At 36.5% G+C, this 19,762-nt stretch overlaps 1 protein-coding gene across 1 annotated transcript; it reads left to right on the top strand.

Moving 5' to 3' along the window:
• Positions 1–15,341: 15,341 nt before the first annotated feature.
• Positions 15,342–18,849, top strand: LOC109337255 ((+)-neomenthol dehydrogenase-like). Its single transcript, XM_019574187.1, has 5 exons — positions 15,342–15,528; positions 16,407–16,668; positions 17,242–17,439; positions 18,116–18,514; positions 18,735–18,849. The coding sequence occupies exons 1-4, from the start codon at positions 15,437–15,439 to the stop codon at positions 18,509–18,511; spliced, it is 948 nt and encodes a 315-aa protein (XP_019429732.1). The 5' UTR covers positions 15,342–15,436; the 3' UTR covers positions 18,512–18,514; positions 18,735–18,849.
• Positions 18,850–19,762: the final 913 nt, after the last annotated feature.

Below are 19,762 nucleotides of genomic sequence, written 5' to 3'. Positions count from 1 at the left end.
AATCCGGCACGGTCAAAACAAAAGCCTGGCACAAGCCACCATACGCATGGCACACGCTAAGTGCTCATTAAGCAGCTTAGTATGGCACCTGGACCTCCCAGCTTGGAACCACACACCTGGCCAGTCAGCAAGCACCAAGCCACATCACCATCAGCACGATCAAAGCTTCTCAAGCAAGCAACTTAGCGGGGCCAAATAGGAGCTTGGCGGTTGCACTCAGCAAGTTGGTCAAGTTGACTTAGCCACCAAGCAACCATGACATCATGCATGACCTCATTCCAAGTAGCCTCCATAGGCTTTTCAGAGGTAGCTCACAGTAGCTGGGCAAGTAGCTCACCATAGCTTGGGTGACTTAGCCCCAAGCAGGTGACTAAGCTGCTTAGGCAAGTGGCCAAACTCATATTGAAGGGTTTGGTCAGCAGCTTGACAATGGAAGATAGCAGCTTGGCGATGGCAGAAAATTCCTATAAATAGGAGGCACTTCAACACACTTTAAGCATTCCATTTTTCACATACATTCTCACATTCATGTCTCCATCAGAATTTCTCTCTTTTTCTACACTTTCTTCATTGTAATTTCTTGGAGAAGTTCTACTCCAAAGTAGCTTAGGTAATTTTATTTGTAATTTCCTCATAATTCAAGAGGAGAAGGAGTAATCAAATGAGATGTAAAAATCAATTTTCCAATCTCATTTGTGCATGGTATAGTGTCTTAAATCCTTGGATTAAGATGACTAATGCTCATAAATTATAGTTGAATTTTGGCTCACTAATATTTCAAGCAAATTCTTGTTTCATTATGTTGAATCATGTTTAAGTTATTACTTTGGAAATTTCAAGTCTTTAGAAAGTGCTTATTGCGGTTTTAGCTTGATCACCTAAAACTTGATTTCAAGATCCAAAATGCTTCTTTTTAAAGTCTTGACAAATGAACTAAAAAGTAGGAATACACCTTAGTTCATTTGGCAAATCAAAGCATCTATTTTCATCAACTTGTAATCAAGGCTAATCGATATTTACGAAGCCTGAAATAAGGTGTGACAACTTATTTCATCGAGTGACAGATTTCTATTGAATAGTGTATTTTGCAAGGATTGAAAATCACTTTTTCTCGCCGGGGGACTGGGGAAATTTTATGAACTGATGTTTGGAATAACCAAAGTATAACACATAACTTTCATAAACATTTTTTATAAGAAACATGCTAAGAAATATTTCCATTATTCAAACTAATTTTCTCCACAAGAATTTGTGCATATTCGTTGTTTACGTTTATGTTTACTTGTTCAAATTTCATAAACAAAATCAAACCAAAAATATGTTCAAACTTTATTAGTAATATATCATGTTTATAATAATGTTCTATTTGGAAATTTCATGTGGTTCGACATAACCCTATACTATACTACAATTGATTCTTGAAAGAGGAAAATATACAGTCATAATGAGTGATCTAACTACTAAATTTGATTCATAAATTTTATCTTTGTGAAAAGGAAAAATATACAGTCATAATGAGTGATCTAACTACTAACTTTTATTTTCAGTCATTTACTTTCCGCAACTAACATTTGCTTTATGTCATTTACATTTCCGCAACTAACATTTATTTATTGCTTTATTCATTTATTCTCTACCAACCTTCCATAATGAAGTAGTTCTGTTAATAAAAATGAAAATAAATAGCACTCATTATCACTTGTGTTAATTTGCTAAATTCAAACTAGTAAACCGGTGTTGGAAATTTTTTCCAACAAAGCCGAGATGGTATCAAGTTGTTACTAATTCAATAAAGCTAAGTTTTTAATCAAATGGAATATTCTTGAAACCATTATATCGGTGTTGGAAATTCTTTCTGACAAAGCTGAGATGGCGAGCAAAGAATAAACCAATAACTAAATAAATTGATCAGAAACTTGCCTTACCAAACAAGAAAAATCTTTCAACAACAAAACAAGACATCGTTTGTAAAAAATCCTAAAAAAAGATGTTAGTCCTTTCAAATATGTGTCAGTGAATGGATGACTGTATGAGAAAGATTTATACATGTGTGTATGACATGCATGAGTGCAAGGATAAATGCATTTTTTATGTGTAGATGCTCATATGAAATGATTTTTTTTTCTTAATTCTTTTATATGACCGAGTGCGTGATTGCATGATATGCATGTAGATGTTGTTATGAGATGATTTTAGTTTTTTGTAAGCCTTCCACCGTGGCATAAGAATACTGAAATGCAATTGTACCTTAATTCACTCAGACTCATGTGATGGTCATTTATGGTGCTTATGGCGGGTTTGGTCCGCCATGAGCGGGTAAACAATGGTAGGGTTATACATATGCATGCACCCGAGGCGGGCTAGGAAAAACTCGGATTTATCCGGGGTGGAACAGTTGCCCCAGTCTATTAGGTCGGTCGAAAGCGGACCAAGCTGGTAGACTCAAAATTTTCCGATCTGATGGACAAGGGTAGCATCTACATCCAGGAGTAGGTCATGATGGTTATATGTCCTTTTCGGACACATGGAGGGACGTTTGGCATTCTGCCTGAACATTTGGAATATCCAATCAATGTGTCTGCTCGTTTCAAGTCAACCGCCTAGGTTCTTGGGCTACCATTGGATCGCTTAAGTGATTTTAGACGGGTAGATGCGTTTTTGGATTGGGCCTCTAGGAGATCTAGGCTTGGGTCCTTCCTTATAAATAGGGTTTCTCCTCTTCTATGTTCTCCATTTTGTTTACTCGCGATTTTTCTTGCCGAATCTCTCATCATTTCTGAATCCGGGAGAATAATCTTTCCTTCTAGAGGCTTCTTTCCTTTCAACCGGTAATTCATATTTCCTCTTTTTACTTCTTTAATTATATCCTACGGAGACTGTAGTTCTGACGAGCTAGAGAGCTTGTTTGAACCCCCGCCAGTTTTTACTACCCCTATTTCTTGTCACCAAAGGCGCCAGTCTATACGAGGGTCGACAACTGCCTCTTCTTGCCCTTATGCGTGACCTGAGGGGTAAAGATGGCAGGGATGAGGTTGTTGTGCTGGACGGGGCAGTCTTTTGCGAGAAGTGGGGTTCTGTCTTGGATGGCGTATCTAGTTGGAGTCTGACACTTCTTCTAGCAACAAGTCACATATCGGGAGGAACTTTACTGATTGTGTCGACCAATACACCCATCTGTCAAAGACGATGGGCCCAGAATCTCCTTATAGGTGGGTAGATTGAGATGTTGTTGGCAGCACCCCTTTTTACTCTACGAACAAGCACCCTAATGTGGATGTGTTAGCCTACCCATCTTAAGACATCGTATGGTGGAGCCCATCTAAAAAGGAACGGGTTTGTCAAGACATATTTTTGAAATGCAACAATCGACGTAGCTTTTATATGTATGAGTACGTCTGTTGCCAGATTGGAGTGAGGGTTCCCTTTGATGGATGGTATGTCGAAGTGTTGCAACACCTCCAAGTAGCCCCTTCTCAACCTCATCCCAACTCTTGGGGGTTTATCCGTGCCTTCAAGATATTTGTGAGCTCATGGAACATCCATGTACACTTCGCCCATTCTTTTGGATGTTCCGGGTGGGGCATATCACCAACAAAGATGAGAATGACGTGGGTCGGCATGAGAGGACATCAATCCAGTCTAGAAACAGGCGTGCTCTCTTCTAGCCTTTCGAGGGGTTTGTGAAGGGTTGGAAAATCGAGTTTTTTTGGGTAACAGTCCAGGGTGATCATTAGTCCTAGGTGTATGGGCCTGATGGTCTGCCCTGGTTCCCATTCTCCTAGAACACGGGGATACACCAGAGATCGACTAAATCTTTTAGCTTTTCATATGACTAGTTGAATCCTCGGGAAAGGGAGCTTGCAGATGAGATGTTATCTTGGATAGAGGAAGGTCAGATTATAGTGTGCTATAAGTTGGTCCAAGGGGATCACATTTTTTAGGCAGAAGTCGGTGAGCACCTAGGTTTTTATGCTTGGTTTTTGTAGTTTTTACATTATCTGACTTGTTTTTTTTCTTTTTTTCCAGTAGCTGCTATGGGTGATCAATCTGACCGATCAGGGCTCTTGAGGAGGGCTTCCTTGAAGAGGAAGAGTGCTGCACATGTCATGAAAAAGGCGAAATTTGATTCGCCTGCTCGCCTAGAACTTACCCCGAGGGAGGGCTCATCCATCGGACCAGCAGAAATTTTACCTATCTGTTTTGAGCCTCTAATCACCGTTATTCCTACCCCGGTGAATGTCCATCCGGTTCATCTAACCAGGGATGAAGTTGAACCTATAGGGTTTCCTATTCCTCAACCTGAAGATCCTGCCAAAGGGAGGACCCCCACGAGCGACAAAGGAAAAGCTCCTGCCAAACATTCTTTCTTGTATCTAGTCCCCAAGGCGGTTGAAACTGGATTGCTTAACTCGGGGGTGTTGGAGACCATGGATTCCAATCCCGTGACCGAGTTGCTGAGGAAATTTTGAGAAGTCGGGGGAAGGCCCAGGTGGAAATGGGGTCTACCCAATGGGAGCTAGGTGCTTTAGAAGACCACCTTGGTCGGGCTGAAGAGGAGAGGCGTCAACTTGAGGCCAAGTTGAGGTTGTCGGAGGAATGGGACGAGACGGTCAGGGCTGACATATCTTGGCTGACCAATGAACTGACCCAGCTGAAGATGTCTTATCAAGACCTGGAGGATGATGTCGTTGTGGCTGCTAACGCAGGGTGGGACAACGCCTTTTCCCAAGTCTGATTATTTTTCCCTGATGCTGACTGGTCTTGGACTAGGATCAATGTCAGGGTCACTCCCGAGGGGAAGTTGGTTGCTGAGGAGGAGGAGGGCCTGGTAAAGCTTCCTGTTGCGGGTAGAAGTGATGGGGGTCATAATTTGTATTTCCTTGTTTATGTAACTGGTCAGATTTAATCCGACTTTTAATGAAAGAATGAAGACTGCCCCTTTTTCTTTTTACCCTGCCCTATTAATTTGTATCTCATTTTATTTCCAGCTGATATATAACAAGTGATTTTCATAATTGAAGGTAATTGTCCAAGTATCCATCACTGAATTTGAAAAATAATTTTGGATAAGTAATGATTTGCATAATTAAGTAATGATTGGTCGGATTCATCTTAATATTTCCATATAGTGATCGTCCAGACCTCCATCAATGAACTTGAGTCATAACATAAGGTAACCATTAACATAATGACTGGCCGGGAATTCCATGACTAAACGTGAGTGGAAGTGTCAAATAATCATAAGTAATGAGTGGTCGGATGAATCTTAGGGTATTGATAGCCCAAACCTCCATCAATGAATTTGAATTATAACGTAGGATAACCTATTAACATAATGACTGGTCGGTATGTCCATGACTGAACCTGAGTGGAAATGTCAGATAATCATAAGTAATGAGTGGTCGGATAAATCTCAATAATTCCAAAAATGATAGCCCAAACCTCCATCAATGGATTTGAACCATAACGTAGGATAATATTTATCAAACAAAGTTATGTTCTCCGCGTAATGTATATTCAAATTGGTCAGGTTGTTTTGGATAAGATTGGTCAACTGCCATCAAAGGGGGTCTGGCCCACGCCTTTGAGGGGTGTCTTATTGACGACCAAGAAGACTTGGCCCTCGCTTGAGTTTTTGACTTGGACCATCGTCAAAGGGGGACTGGCCCATGCCTTTGTGGGGTGTATTATGGGCAACCAAGGGGACTTGTTCCTCGCTTGGGTTTTGGTATTGAACCACCGTCAATTGGAGATCGGCCGAGGCCTTTGTGGGGTGTATGATTGGCGACCAAGTGGACTAGGTCCTCGCTTGGATTTTGGGATTGAATCGTCGTGAAAGGGGGATTGGCCCACGCCTTTGTGGGGTGTATGATTGGCGACCAAGAGCACTTGGTCCTCGCTTGGGTTTTGGGATTGAACCGCCGTCAAAGGGGGACTCCTCCATGCCTTTGTGGGGTGTATGATTGGCGACCAAGGGGACTTGGTCCTCACTTAGGTTTTGGGATTGAACCGCTGTCAAAGGGGGACTGGCCCACGCCTTTGAGGGGTGGATGATTGGCCCACGCCTTTGAAGGGTACTTATTCCTCGCTTGGGTTTTGGGATTGAACCGCCGTCAATGGGGGACTAGCCCACGCCTTTGAGGGGTGTATGATTAGCGACCAAGAGGATTTGGTCATCGCTTGGGTTTTGGGATTGAACCACTATCAAATGGAGACTAGTCCACGCCTTTGAGGAGTGTATGATTGGTGACCCGTCTATGGCCTGTGAAGAACATGTGAACAATCCCTCACTAACATATAAGTCTGATTTGATTATATCATTTGTTTAGCCACTGAAAGAACTAATACACAAAATTTACATTTTTAAGCGAAAAACTGTCATAGGTTTGTTGCCTTCCAAGTGTGGGGGATCTCTCTTCATGTCAGGTCTTCAAGTTTGTAGCCCCCTTGCTGGTCTTATCAGTAACTCGGTAGGGGCCTTCCAAATTAGGTGCTAGCTTGCCTTTGGTTTTGTCGATGTCTACCCTTTAGAGCATTAAACTGTTGGTTTCAAAGTCTCAGGGTACCACAGTTGCATTATACTTATCAGCAGTCCATCTTTTGATGGAAGACTCTCTGATTCGAGCCTGATCTCTTTTCTCTTCTATCCAGTCTAGATTGTGCCTCAGGATAGTTGAGTTGGAAGTTTCATCAAATTGTAATGTCCACCAGGTAGGCTCGTCGATCTCTACTGGGATCATGGCCTCGGCCCCATAAGTAAGGTTGAAGGGTGATTCCCCGATGGTAGAGTGAGGAGTTGTGAGATAAGCCCAGAGGACGTGATGCAACTATTTTGGCCATGATCCTATGGCCTCCAATTTTATTCCTTGTAGGAGGACCTTATTAGCCGCTTCAGCCTGACCGTTGGTCTGAAGGTGCTCAACCGAAGTGAAATGTTGCTTAATGTGAAGACATGATAACAACTCTCCGAATTTCCAATATGAGAATTGAGTCCCATTATCAGTGACCCAAGGGGCCTTGTTGGATGGATGGAGGCTTTTGCAAATTTGGCCTTGTGGAGGTCAGCAAAAAACTGGCAGGGTATGCATTTCTTGGTTAAATCGGAGGTATCGTTTTCCATGGTCGGCCAATAATACCCTGCTTGGAGCACCTTCTAGGCCAAAGATGATGCGTCGAGATGGTGGCCACAACTTCCTTCATGAGTCTCCTGGAAGACGTATCGCGCCCTATCGGGGTCGAGGCATTTAAGCATGGAGGCATAAAAATCTCGGCGATTCAAAAAACCTTGTACTATTGTAAACCATGAACTGTGCCTTCGGAACCACTACCACTCTTTTTGGTCGGTAGGGAGGTCGCCATTGAGCAAATACCTGATGATGGGGTTGGTCTAGTTGTCTGGGATCTGTATCTTTTCAACCGCCATGACATTGGGTCACAAAATTGTTCCCTGGACCACCAATCTATTGTTGCCCGGACTCTTCATACTAGCCAGTTTAGATAAGATATCTGCCCGGACGTGTTGTTCCCTTAGGACATGTTGGATGAAGGCTTTTGCAAATTTGGCCATCAGTTCTTTAACATTGGCTAGATATTTTCCCAATAATGTTTGGTAGGCACCCGTAATCTGAGACAAGGTGAGCTGAGAATCACTGCATATGGACACCTTTTCTGCTCTGACCTCTCTGGCCAATTGTAAACCACCAATGCATGCTTCGTACTCGGCTTAGTTGTTTGATGTAGGAAAGTGAAGGCCAACAAGTGCTCAATGATCACCCCTTGGCCATTATCCAACAAAATACCATCTCCATTGCCCAGAGGGTTGGACGATCCTTCGACATAGATGGTCCATATCTTCCTAGGGCTATTGGGTTGCATGGTCAGCTCGACAAAAAAATTGGACAAGACTTGGCTCTTGATAGCTGTCATGGGCTTGTACTTTATATCAAATTGTGAGAGCTCAATAGACCAAGAGATCATTCGACTGGCTAGCTCTGGCTTGTGTAGGATTTGACGGATTAGTTGATTGGTTCTGAACACCACAAGATGGGATTGAAAATATTGTCCTAGCCGTCTTGTTGCCACCAAGAGGGCATAGGCGATTTGTTCTAATTTCTGGTATCTAAGCTCCGGACCCTGCAAGGCCTTGCTACTAAAATATACCGGGTGCTGACCTTCTTCACTTTCTCTAACTAGAGCAGTTGTCACGGCCTCTTCCGTTACTTCTAAGTAGACATATAGTGTCTCAGCAAGTTCAGACTTAGAAAGCATGGGAGGAGTAGCCAATTATTGTTTAAAGGTCTGGTAGGCTTCTTCAAAGGCATCTGACCAGTCGAAAGTTTTTCTCTTTTTGAGCAATTGAAAGAGTAGGATGGAATGTTTGGCGGATGTAGGGAGGAATCTAGATAGTACCGTCAACCGCGCATTCAACTGTTTGATCTCTTTGACCGACCGCGGGCTGCACATGTTGATAACAGCCTGACATTTTGCTGGATTTGCCTTGATGCCATGACTTGTTAACAAAAATCTTAAGAACTTGTCGGCTTCAAACACGAATGTACACTTCTCCATATTGAGGTGCATATTGAATTTACGCAACTGGCTAAAAACGGCGTCCAGGATGGTTACATGGTCTTCTACTGGCAAACTTTTGGCAATCACGTTGTCCATGTAGACCTCCATACGCTTCCCAGTCTTATCCTTAAACATAGTACTCATCATTCTTTGATATGTGGCCCCTGTGTTTTTAGCCCAAAAGGCATGACCGTATAATACTAGGTCGCCTTGGGTGTAATAAAGGTAGTTTTTCTTGATATGGGGGATACATGGGTATCTGATTGTATCCAGAATAAGCGTCCATGAATGATAAAAATGGATATCTGGAGGAGTTGTCGACAAGGTGATCAATATTCGGGAGAGGATACAAGTCTTTCGGACATACCTTGTTCAGATCCGTATAATCCACACACATTCTCCACTTCCCGGACGGGTTTTCTTGACCAGCACTATGTTGGATAACCAGGTCGTGTACATGATCTCTCGGATGAACCTGACTTCTAGAAGTTCAGATATTTTCTGAGTAACCTCGGTTGTCCTCTCGGCACCCATCTTCCTTTTCTTTTGGGCCATCGGTCTTGCTCCCGGGTTTGTTGCAAGTTGGTGGCAAATGACTAACGGGTCAGTTCCAGGCATCTCCGCAGCGGACCATGCGAAAAGGTCTCTATCATTTACTAAGAGTGATCCCTTGCCCAGTGAATCCGACCAGCTGTCCATCATAAGGTAAGAGGTCTTTCTCGTTTAACTCCATTTTGGTGAACAAGTCTTGGAATATGAAATCGGTTGAGTTGCCCTAGTCTCTAGAGGTTCCGGATAGTGGCTTACATGACTTCTCAAACGTACCTTTTACATAGTCTTTAGTAATATCAATCCAAAATCTTGAATTGTAACACAATAATTATGCACAAAAATACATAAGCAAAGTTCAAAATAGAATAATAAATTATCAACTTTATTATGCATAAAACTAATATAAGATGTCCAAAGTTAACAATAAAACATGTAGACTCCCACTAAACTAAGTTATCCTATTATGGATAGAAACAGACACGAGTAGGTAGTAACTACCTTTGCTACCCGATCCACACACGAAAAATTTTACCCTACCCGCTTATGAGTTTTCAGCGGGTTTTAGCGGGAACCCAAAGGTATACGTTAGGTGCTTTAAAATTTTAAAATCTTTCAAACAATGTTACTTTTTGGACATTTTGTTTGTGATATACTTGTTATCAAAAAGAAAAGGACAATAAAAACAATATTGTTTTAGTAGAGTGTACAATATACACCACTAAATTAAACCATAAATTTAAAATTCAAATTCAATAAGATAAAGTAATTTTATATATTATGGTTACCTTCATGCACAAGCACTTCTATACATGCGCTCGCTCGCATATATTGCATGTATCTTAAAGAATTCATTTCTAAAACTCGCGGTACTCGTTTATAACTCGTGTCTATACCCATGTGGATTTTACTCATAGGTAACCACAGGTCCGGGTTTTTTACAATCCCTATACTTCAGGAAAAACACTCATACGATCAATATACTCATGAATGACCTTACGTATCAAACCCTTAGTCAATGGATCGCTAACCTAGAATTTGTTCTTATATGTTCTATGAAATTTCTCTATTTTGAACACTTTCTTTAATAGCAACAAACTTGATGTCAATAAATTTTGACTTTGTAGAACTCCTATTGTCGCTGGGGTAAAGAAATGTAGATTTATTGTCACAATAAATTTTCAATTGTCTGTCAATGCCATCAACCACAAGTAAGCCAATGATAAAATTTTGTAACCGTATCCCATTCTCCGATGCCTCATAACAAGCCATTAACTCAATAGCCATGGTTGAAGGAGCTATGAGTATATCTTTAGCAGACTTTCAAGATATAATCTATTCAGTCAACATAAAGACATATCCAGACGTGGAGCATTTGCTATCTCGACATCAGACAAAATCTGAGTCAAAGTACCCAATGATCTTTAAATTGTCAAAATTTCGATAAGTAAGCATGTACTTCTTTGTTCTATTCAAGTAACCCATTACATGTTTGATTGTCTTCTAGTGATGCATTATAGGATTCTCAAATATCTTCCCAAAATTCTCATGACAAATGTTATCTCGAGATGTGTACAAACTTAAGCATAGGTTAGACTTTCTAATGGAGATGCATAGGGAATATTTTGCATCTCATATCTTTCGATGTCATTTTTGGATACTGCTCGAGACTAAATGTATCTCCCTTATCTATGTGGTATCTACTGGCTTATTATTTTTCATATCGAATCTATATGGGATGTTATAAATATAGTTATATTGTGACAATCGTAGGATACTTAGAGAACAATCTCTTAGTATTTGAGTACTTAACATAAAATAAGTTTTTCCAAGATCTTTCATTTTGAAATTCTTCATTGGAATTCTCTTGGTCGCATACAATAATCTCATATCATTGCTGACAAGCAGCATATCATCGATATATAATACTAAGAATATAATTTTCCTATCATGAAACTTTGGTACACACAATAATTTATTCACTTCAAAACCATATGAGGTATTGACTTGATGGAACTTGTGATACCATTGGCGAGAAGCTTGCTTAAGGCCATATAATATGGTTTTCTTTAATTTACATACCATAGACTTTAAGTCATGGAACAAAAAAATTTGGTTGCACCATATAGATCATTTTCAATGTCACCATTTAGAAATACAACCTTGTCATCGATCTAATGGAGCTCTAAATCAAAATGAGCTACTAGTGGTAATATTGTTCAATAATAATCTTTCGAAGATACTTGAGAGAAGGTTCATTTATATTCAATATCTTCTTTATTAGAGTGACCATTAGCAACTAGACGAGATTTATACTTCTCAATATTACCCTTTAAATCCTTATTGGTTTTAAATATTCATTTGCAACTAATAGGTTTCACGCCTTCAAGTAATTCGACAACATTCAAAATGTTGTTATCATGCATGATTTCATCTCGTTTTTCATGGCATCAATCCACTTTATATAAGATGTCCAAAGTTAACAATAAAACATGTAGACTCCCACTAAACTAAGTTATCCTATTATGGATAGAAACAGACACGAGTAGGTAGTAACTACCTTTGCTACCCGATCCACACACGAAAAATTTTACCCTACCCGCTTATGAGTTTTCAGCGGGTTTTAGCGGGAACCCAAAGGTATACGTTAGGTGCTTTAAAATTTTAAAATCTTTCAAACAATGTTACTTTTTGGACATTTTGTTTGTGATATACTTGTTATCAAAAAGAAAAGGACAATAAAAACAATATTGTTTTAGTAGAGTGTACAATATACACCACTAAATTAAACCATAAATTTAAAATTCAAATTCAATAAGATAAAGTAATTTTATATATTATGGTTACCTTCATGCACAAGCACTTCTATACATGCGCTCGCTCGCATATATTGCATGTATCTTAAAGAATTCATTTCTAAAACTCGCGGTACTCGTTTATAACTCGTGTCTATACCCATGTGGATTTTACTCATAGGTAACCACAGGTCCGGGTTTTTTACAATCCCTATACTTCAGGAAAAACACTCATACGATCAATATACTCATGAATGACCTTACGTATCAAACCCTTAGTCAATGGATCGCTAACCTAGAATTTGTTCTTATATGTTCTATGAAATTTCTCTATTTTGAACACTTTCTTTAATAGCAACAAACTTGATGTCAATAAATTTTGACTTTGTAGAACTCCTATTGTCGCTGGGGTAAAGAAATGTAGATTTATTGTCACAATAAATTTTCAATTGTCTGTCAATGCCATCAACCACAAGTAAGCCAATGATAAAATTTTGTAACCGTATCCCATTCTCCGATGCCTCATAACAAGCCATTAACTCAATAGCCATGGTTGAAGGAGCTATGAGTATATCTTTAGCAGACTTTCAAGATATAATCTATTCAGTCAACATAAAGACATATCCAGACGTGGAGCATTTGCTATCTCGACATCAGACAAAATCTGAGTCAAAGTACCCAATGATCTTTAAATTGTCAAAATTTCGATAAGTAAGCATGTACTTCTTTGTTCTATTCAAGTAACCCATTACATGTTTGATTGTCTTCTAGTGATGCATTATAGGATTCTCAAATATCTTCCCAAAATTCTCATGACAAATGTTATCTCGAGATGTGTACAAACTTAAGCATAGGTTAGACTTTCTAATGGAGATGCATAGGGAATATTTTGCATCTCATATCTTTCGATGTCATTTTTGGATACTGCTCGAGACTAAATGTATCTCCCTTATCTATGTGGTATCTACTGGCTTATTATTTTTCATATCGAATCTATATGGGATGTTATAAATATAGTTATATTGTGACAATCGTAGGATACTTAGAGAACAATCTCTTAGTATTTGAGTACTTAACATAAAATAAGTTTTTCCAAGATCTTTCATTTTGAAATTCTTCATTGGAATTCTCTTGGTCGCATACAATAATCTCATATCATTGCTGACAAGCAGCATATCATCGATATATAATACTAAGAATATAATTTTCCTATCATGAAACTTTGGTACACACAATAATTTATTCACTTCAAAACCATATGAGGTATTGACTTGATGGAACTTGTGATACCATTGGCGAGAAGCTTGCTTAAGGCCATATAATATGGTTTTCTTTAATTTACATACCATAGACTTTAAGTCATGGAACAAAAAAATTTGGTTGCACCATATAGATCATTTTCAATGTCACCATTTAGAAATACAACCTTGTCATCGATCTAATGGAGCTCTAAATCAAAATGAGCTACTAGTGGTAATATTGTTCAATAATAATCTTTCGAAGATACTTGAGAGAAGGTTCATTTATATTCAATATCTTCTTTATTAGAGTGACCATTAGCAACTAGACGAGATTTATACTTCTCAATATTACCCTTTAAATCCTTATTGGTTTTAAATATTCATTTGCAACTAATAGGTTTCACGCCTTCAAGTAATTCGACAACATTCAAAATGTTGTTATCATGCATGATTTCATCTCGTTTTTCATGGCATCAATCCACTTTTGAGATTTAGAACTTTGCATAGCTTGACAAAGGTTGAATGAACCATCCTTTTTTGAACTGATTCTTTCCCCGTATTCTTGAAGAAATACAATATAATCATTAGAGATTGCATTTCTCCTCTCTCTATTGGATCTTCCTAACGAAACTTCCATTTCTTAAAGTTGTTAAATTTTCTTTATAGGTACTTGAGAGAGAACCTCATTGTTGACTTGTTTTGGGATATTGTTAGGAACAATATTCTAAAAATTATTTTCTATTGCCCAAATTATTCATTAAATGATAATAGGTACAAGAACTTGTTCACTGTTAGTAACATGTTCTTCCTGAAAGACAACATCCCTTATGTTCTCTTCCTTCCCAAACTCACTTTCCTCAAATATCTTGTTTTGTGTCTCAAAAAATATCTCGAAGAGGGATCATAAATGTTAGAGCCTTAAGAGCGTTCAACTTAGCCAACAAAATAACAACTAACTCATATTGAATCTAGTTTTCTTTCATGTGGCTTCTAAGGCCATGCCTCAACTAAACAACCTCAAATGTGCAAGTGTTTAATATTTGACTTTTTCTAGTCCAAGCTCATGGGTTTTTTTTAACTGCTTTAAATTGCACCATATTAAGGATGTAAATTGTGGTTTTTAAAACTTTTTCCTAAAAAGACTATGGTAAGAGGGATGACTCGTCATACTTCATATCATATCCTTAAGAGTTGAGTTTCATCGTTCTCCAACATCATTCATGCTAGGATTGTCCTGCAAGGTGTATTTCTGAATAATTCCACACTCTTTGAGGAAAAGTGAAAAGGGCCTTCGATGTTGTCATTTTCTTGATCTGTCATATCTGCCATAATATTCAATGCCTTGGTAAAATTTGGTAGCCTTGATTTTCTTTCCAAGTTGAGGTTCAACTCCAGTCTTGAAAGACTTGAAAACATCTAAGGATTGAGACTTCTCATATATAAGTTATTAGTAATTGTACCTAGACTAATTGTCTCTAAATGTAATAGAATAATTTTGTACAATCCAAGAGGCTATAGGGAAAGGACAACATATATTCATATGTATTAGTTTTAAGATGTTTTTAGCTCCTTCGGCACCTATATTCCTTTTGTTTCTTTATTTTTCCTTTATATATTTAACATAGACTTCAAAGTTTGATAAATATAAAGGGTCAAAGAACTTCATCTGACACAAAGTCTTTGAATTTTTGCTTAAATATATAAACTAAACGTTTGTGCCATAAGATAGTCAAATTTTCATTTAAATTACACTTTATATAAAAAATGAATTTGTTTATAGTATTTCATTTTGATATTTTTGTTTTTTTTAAATCAGTTCTAAGAGTAATTAATTTGTGATGTCAAATAATAAATCAAACATTAAAAGTTTTTATCAAATTTGCATTATCAAATTTATCAATGATCTCATCAATCATTGCATTAAAGATATGATTGAAAAAATAAAATTAGAAAATTTTCATTGAAGAATAATGCAATTTTTATAGATTCATTCACCAATAATTTTAGTAGACGGGTTAACATCATTTATCAACAACTAATTCATTAACCAATAATTTTGGTCTTTTGGAGGGGCCTGAAACAAAAATCACTTAATATTTTCTGACCTCAAGTTTAGTTCCAAATGCCAAAATAAGTGCTTGTACCAACAACGTGGCATGCATGGGAACCAATTTGGTCCTTTGCATGCGGAGTAATTATGTGATACAAGCTACATCTCCTTGAAAGTTCTACCATTATTCCAAAGCTTCATTAATTAGTGCCACAGAGAGAGATAGAGAAATGGGGCACAAAGAAAAATCAAAAGAGAGAAAAGAAAAGAGATTGCAAGAGATATCGCTTTTGAGGACCATTCCTTATGCAGATCACCAGAGGTTTGATTTTTAGATCTATCTATCTATTTTTATGTACTCCAATATAAATATTAACACTTTTATATTGTATAGTGAAAAACGTTTGGTTAGTACAAAATGATTTTAATGTAAGTTAAGATGAAATGTTGGTAATAATGGATAAAGGATGTGAACAACTACTGTATTCTTATTTTTTAATTTCATTTCTAATGAAATTATGTAAATCTTTTGATACAAAATAGAAGTAAGGCAAATTTGCTTATCTATATGGATATAGACAAAATCCAAATATATATTACATGAAGATACAACCCTATACATAAATAGAAATAGAAATATATATGATATTAAATTAAATATGAAAGAGACAAAATATATAGATTGAGAGTTAATGTTTATACATTTTCATGCTATGGACCATAAAAATATATTAAGAGACACTATTTTAAAACATAAACATTGTCTGTTTATAAAATGTTGATCTAATGGTGTAAAGTTTCGCTAGATTTTGAGGATGACAATAGGTTCAATTCTTGAGAACGACACTTGTTGGGAAAGGTAATCACGAATAATGAAAGAGATTAATTCATTAATCATAAGAAGATAGAATACTATTAGTAGTACAAAAAATGAATGCAAAACAGCTGATGAACTATCTTTAGTTTTTAATCTGCCTAAAACAATTTTCTTCCTTATTGATCATCATTGAAAAAAGATAACATGTATTACCTCATGCTGATCAAATCAAATTAGCAACATCGTAATTAATTGATAAATACTCATCTTATATTTTATCACACATTTAAATTAGAGTATATTCATTCATCTATGTTGTTTGGGAATGTGATTCATATTTTAACTATGTTATTATTTTGTGCATATGGGTATTCACATCATAGGTGGTGGTCTAAAGAAACAATTGCTGTGATAACTGGTGGAAACAGAGGAATTGGGTTTGAGATTTCTAGACAACTTGCTGATCATGGAGTAACAGTTATACTAACATCAAGAGATGCTAGTGTTGGTGTTGAATCAATTAAGGTCCTCCAAGAAGGTGGTATGGAACATGTAGCTTGTCACCAACTTGATATATTAGATTCTTCATCCATCAACCAGTTTTGTGAGTGGTTGAAGGAAAATTACGGTGGCTTAGATATTCTGGTTAGTTTCTAAAAACTTAATTACTTTCCACTTAATATCATTTCCAGTATTGAATAGGTATTGTAATCTATAATGATATATTTATCCTTTTAATTATAATGAAATGATATTTTTGTTATTGAAAATAAAATGAGAATTTGAAACTTATCTCTCCTGGAGAATATATTTTTTCAATCTTATCATAATTGAATTAATGACGATTTTGGAATCAATACTGTATCCTATACTTTTATTTGATTAAGAGAATAAAATATTTCATCATATTAGAACATAACTTATCTTCTCCGGTTAATAAAAGTATGACATATATATTGTTTTATTTAGTTTAGATATATTTTTATAGAAAATGATTAAATAGGACACATATAATAATTTTAGTAGTAGGGGAATATAACTTATATTCCTTATATCAATACTTTATTTTCTTTGAATAAATACTCATACTCTATATCTCACAACTTAATTAACTAAGCCAACTTTACTATATTATAAAGACCAATTTATAATTTTTAAAATCTATATATAAGAGAAATTAGCTTAACCATGCTTTTATCATATTAAATTTATGTGCAGGTTAATAACGCTGGTGTTAACTTCAACCATGGGTCTCATCATAACTCTGTTGAAAATGCTCGTAATGTTATTGAAACAAATTATTTTGGCACAAAGAGTATGACTGAAGCTATGATTCCATTGATGAAGCCATCCTCTCATGGTGGTCGCATTGTAAATGTGAGTTCACGCTTAGGTCGACTAAATGGGAAACGAAATGTAAGCAAAAGTTATTTTGTTGTTTCATTTCATTTGAGTAAACAATTCCATATAATCTATTTTTATGTTTTATTATATCCTTTGATTAGCAAAGATCTGTTATCTCATATGTTATTCTGGATCAATTATAATCAAATAAAAACAACTATAATAATAAACAATTGGTTAAGGGAGGATTAGCATGAATAATAATATCACCATACTTTGGTTAATTAGCTTGTCACATGCACATGTGATTAATATTAACATTGGGTTATCTCCTAGTGTATATATTCATTTAAACAATTGCAAATTTTCACTTCCTATTATCTCAGTTTTATTTGTCTCTTTGCACGTTTCTCAATGGCAAATGATTCTGAATTTTTATCAATAAAAAATCCATCAAAATATAGCATTCTCTGTTAATGCATCTATTAAAAAAAGTCAAGGTTTGTGATAAAATATTTTAATAGTAGCTTTAGCTATTTGTTCACCTGAAAACAATCCTCTGCCGTGCAGAAGAGGAAAGTTATTGCATTTGCTTAGAATATTTAAGGGTAAAAACATCTCAAATTATATGTAAACGGTAAAAATATTACATCATATAATTTATCCTTTTGGTTTTAAAGTATTTTGTTCTCTAGTACTGCCCATAGATATTAGATATAAAACTAATTCCAAGTTAATGGATTAACAGAGAATAGAAAATGAAGCATTGAGGGAGCAACTAAGTGATGTAGAATCACTTTCAGAAGAAGTGATTGATGGAGCAGTATCAGCTTTTTTACAACAAGTAGAAGATGGAACTTGGGCATCAGAAGGGTGGCCTCAAACATTTACTGATTACTCAGTCTCAAAACTTGCAGTTAATGCTTATACAAGGTTTATGGCAAAGAAGCTTTCAGAGAGAGGAGAGGATCAAAAGATTTATATTAACTCATATTGCCCTGGTTGGGTGAAAACTGCTCTTACAGGTTATGCAGGAAGTGTCACAGTTGAGGAAGGGGCTGATACTGGAGTATGGCTTGCCCTTCTTCCTGATCAAGCAATTACAGGGAAATTTTTTGCTGAGAGAAGAGAGATTAACTTTTAAGCAGATGGGGTTGGAAGAGTTGAATTGTTGAGGCATGTGGTGAGAGGTAATAACATATTTGAGATTGAGTTATAAAGATATATATGGTTAAATAGTCCATTAATGTGACATATGGAGTAGTTTTGATACATATTTATTGTTATTCATTGGAAGTTTGGCCATGTTTAATTTCATTAAGCTTAAGTTCACTAGCAATTTGAAGATTTTTAATCATGTTTGAAGTTATTTTTCTGTGGTAAGTTCATTATTTTGTAAGCTTCATGTACTAAGAAAGGTTTTAATCAATCATTGCCTTTTTTACTATTATTGTTTTTGGTAAAGTTGATATCCACAATGTTAACTCTCCAAGTTAAAAGCTTTAAAAAGAAATAACTTAAGGAATTAAAGAGTTAAGAAAAAAGTGACGACTTATAATGAAAAGTTTGTGTATGATTTAATGTTAGAAATAAAGTTAATGACATGAACGACATTTCGTTCCTAATTTTGTCTTAAGTTTCTTTTCTTGCTCTGCCTGTGTGCATGTTGTGGCTCTTCCTAGATTAATGTTGTTTACAGCTTAGATTATTGAAAGACTTAACTGCACCAGTGAAATATTATTTTTGGATATTCTGCATCAGTGAAATAAATAGAATTACTACACTTATTTAAGCATTAGAGATATTCAGCCATTTAAATACACAAACTCAGTGAATTCCCAATTGCACATTCCCAAGCAGTCAAATATTGGTTAAAAGAAAAAGATGATGAAAAGGCTTTGTTGAGCCAAACAAAAAAGAAGTGGCTAAAGATCATCTTGAAGAAATGAAGAATTTCTAGTCAAGTAAAAAGAAGCGGTTATGGTGAAACCAACATTAATGTTATTTTCTCTTTGGCCATATAATCTTCAAGAGCTTTGACTATAAATAGGAGTGTTGCATGATATTGTAAGATACACCAAATACTTAGCTTAGTGCATATTCTCTCTTCTTGTTCTCTTGTTCTAATTGTGTGAGAAATATTTGAGTGAGAACGAAATTGGGTGTACTTCAGTTTTGAGAAGTGAGTAAAACACTTGTAATTATCTTTTATCATAGTGGAATAATCATTGATGTTCTTCAGCTGTGGACGTAGGCAAATTGCCGAACCACATTAAATTTTCGGTGTCATTTTCTCTATTATATTTTCTCCATGGGTCTTCCGCTCCAACAAACTGGTATCAGAACTCGTAGAGCTCTTGCATGCTAAGCCGTACGATCTAAAAGAAAATTCTTA

The sequence above is a fragment of the Lupinus angustifolius genome, unplaced genomic scaffold (assembly GCF_001865875.1).
Source record: "Lupinus angustifolius cultivar Tanjil unplaced genomic scaffold, LupAngTanjil_v1.0 Scaffold_3_107, whole genome shotgun sequence".
Taxonomy (NCBI): Eukaryota; Viridiplantae; Streptophyta; class Magnoliopsida; order Fabales; family Fabaceae; genus Lupinus; species Lupinus angustifolius.
Note: the sequence above shows the minus strand (reverse complement) of the source record. Positions and strands in the feature narration are given on the sequence as shown.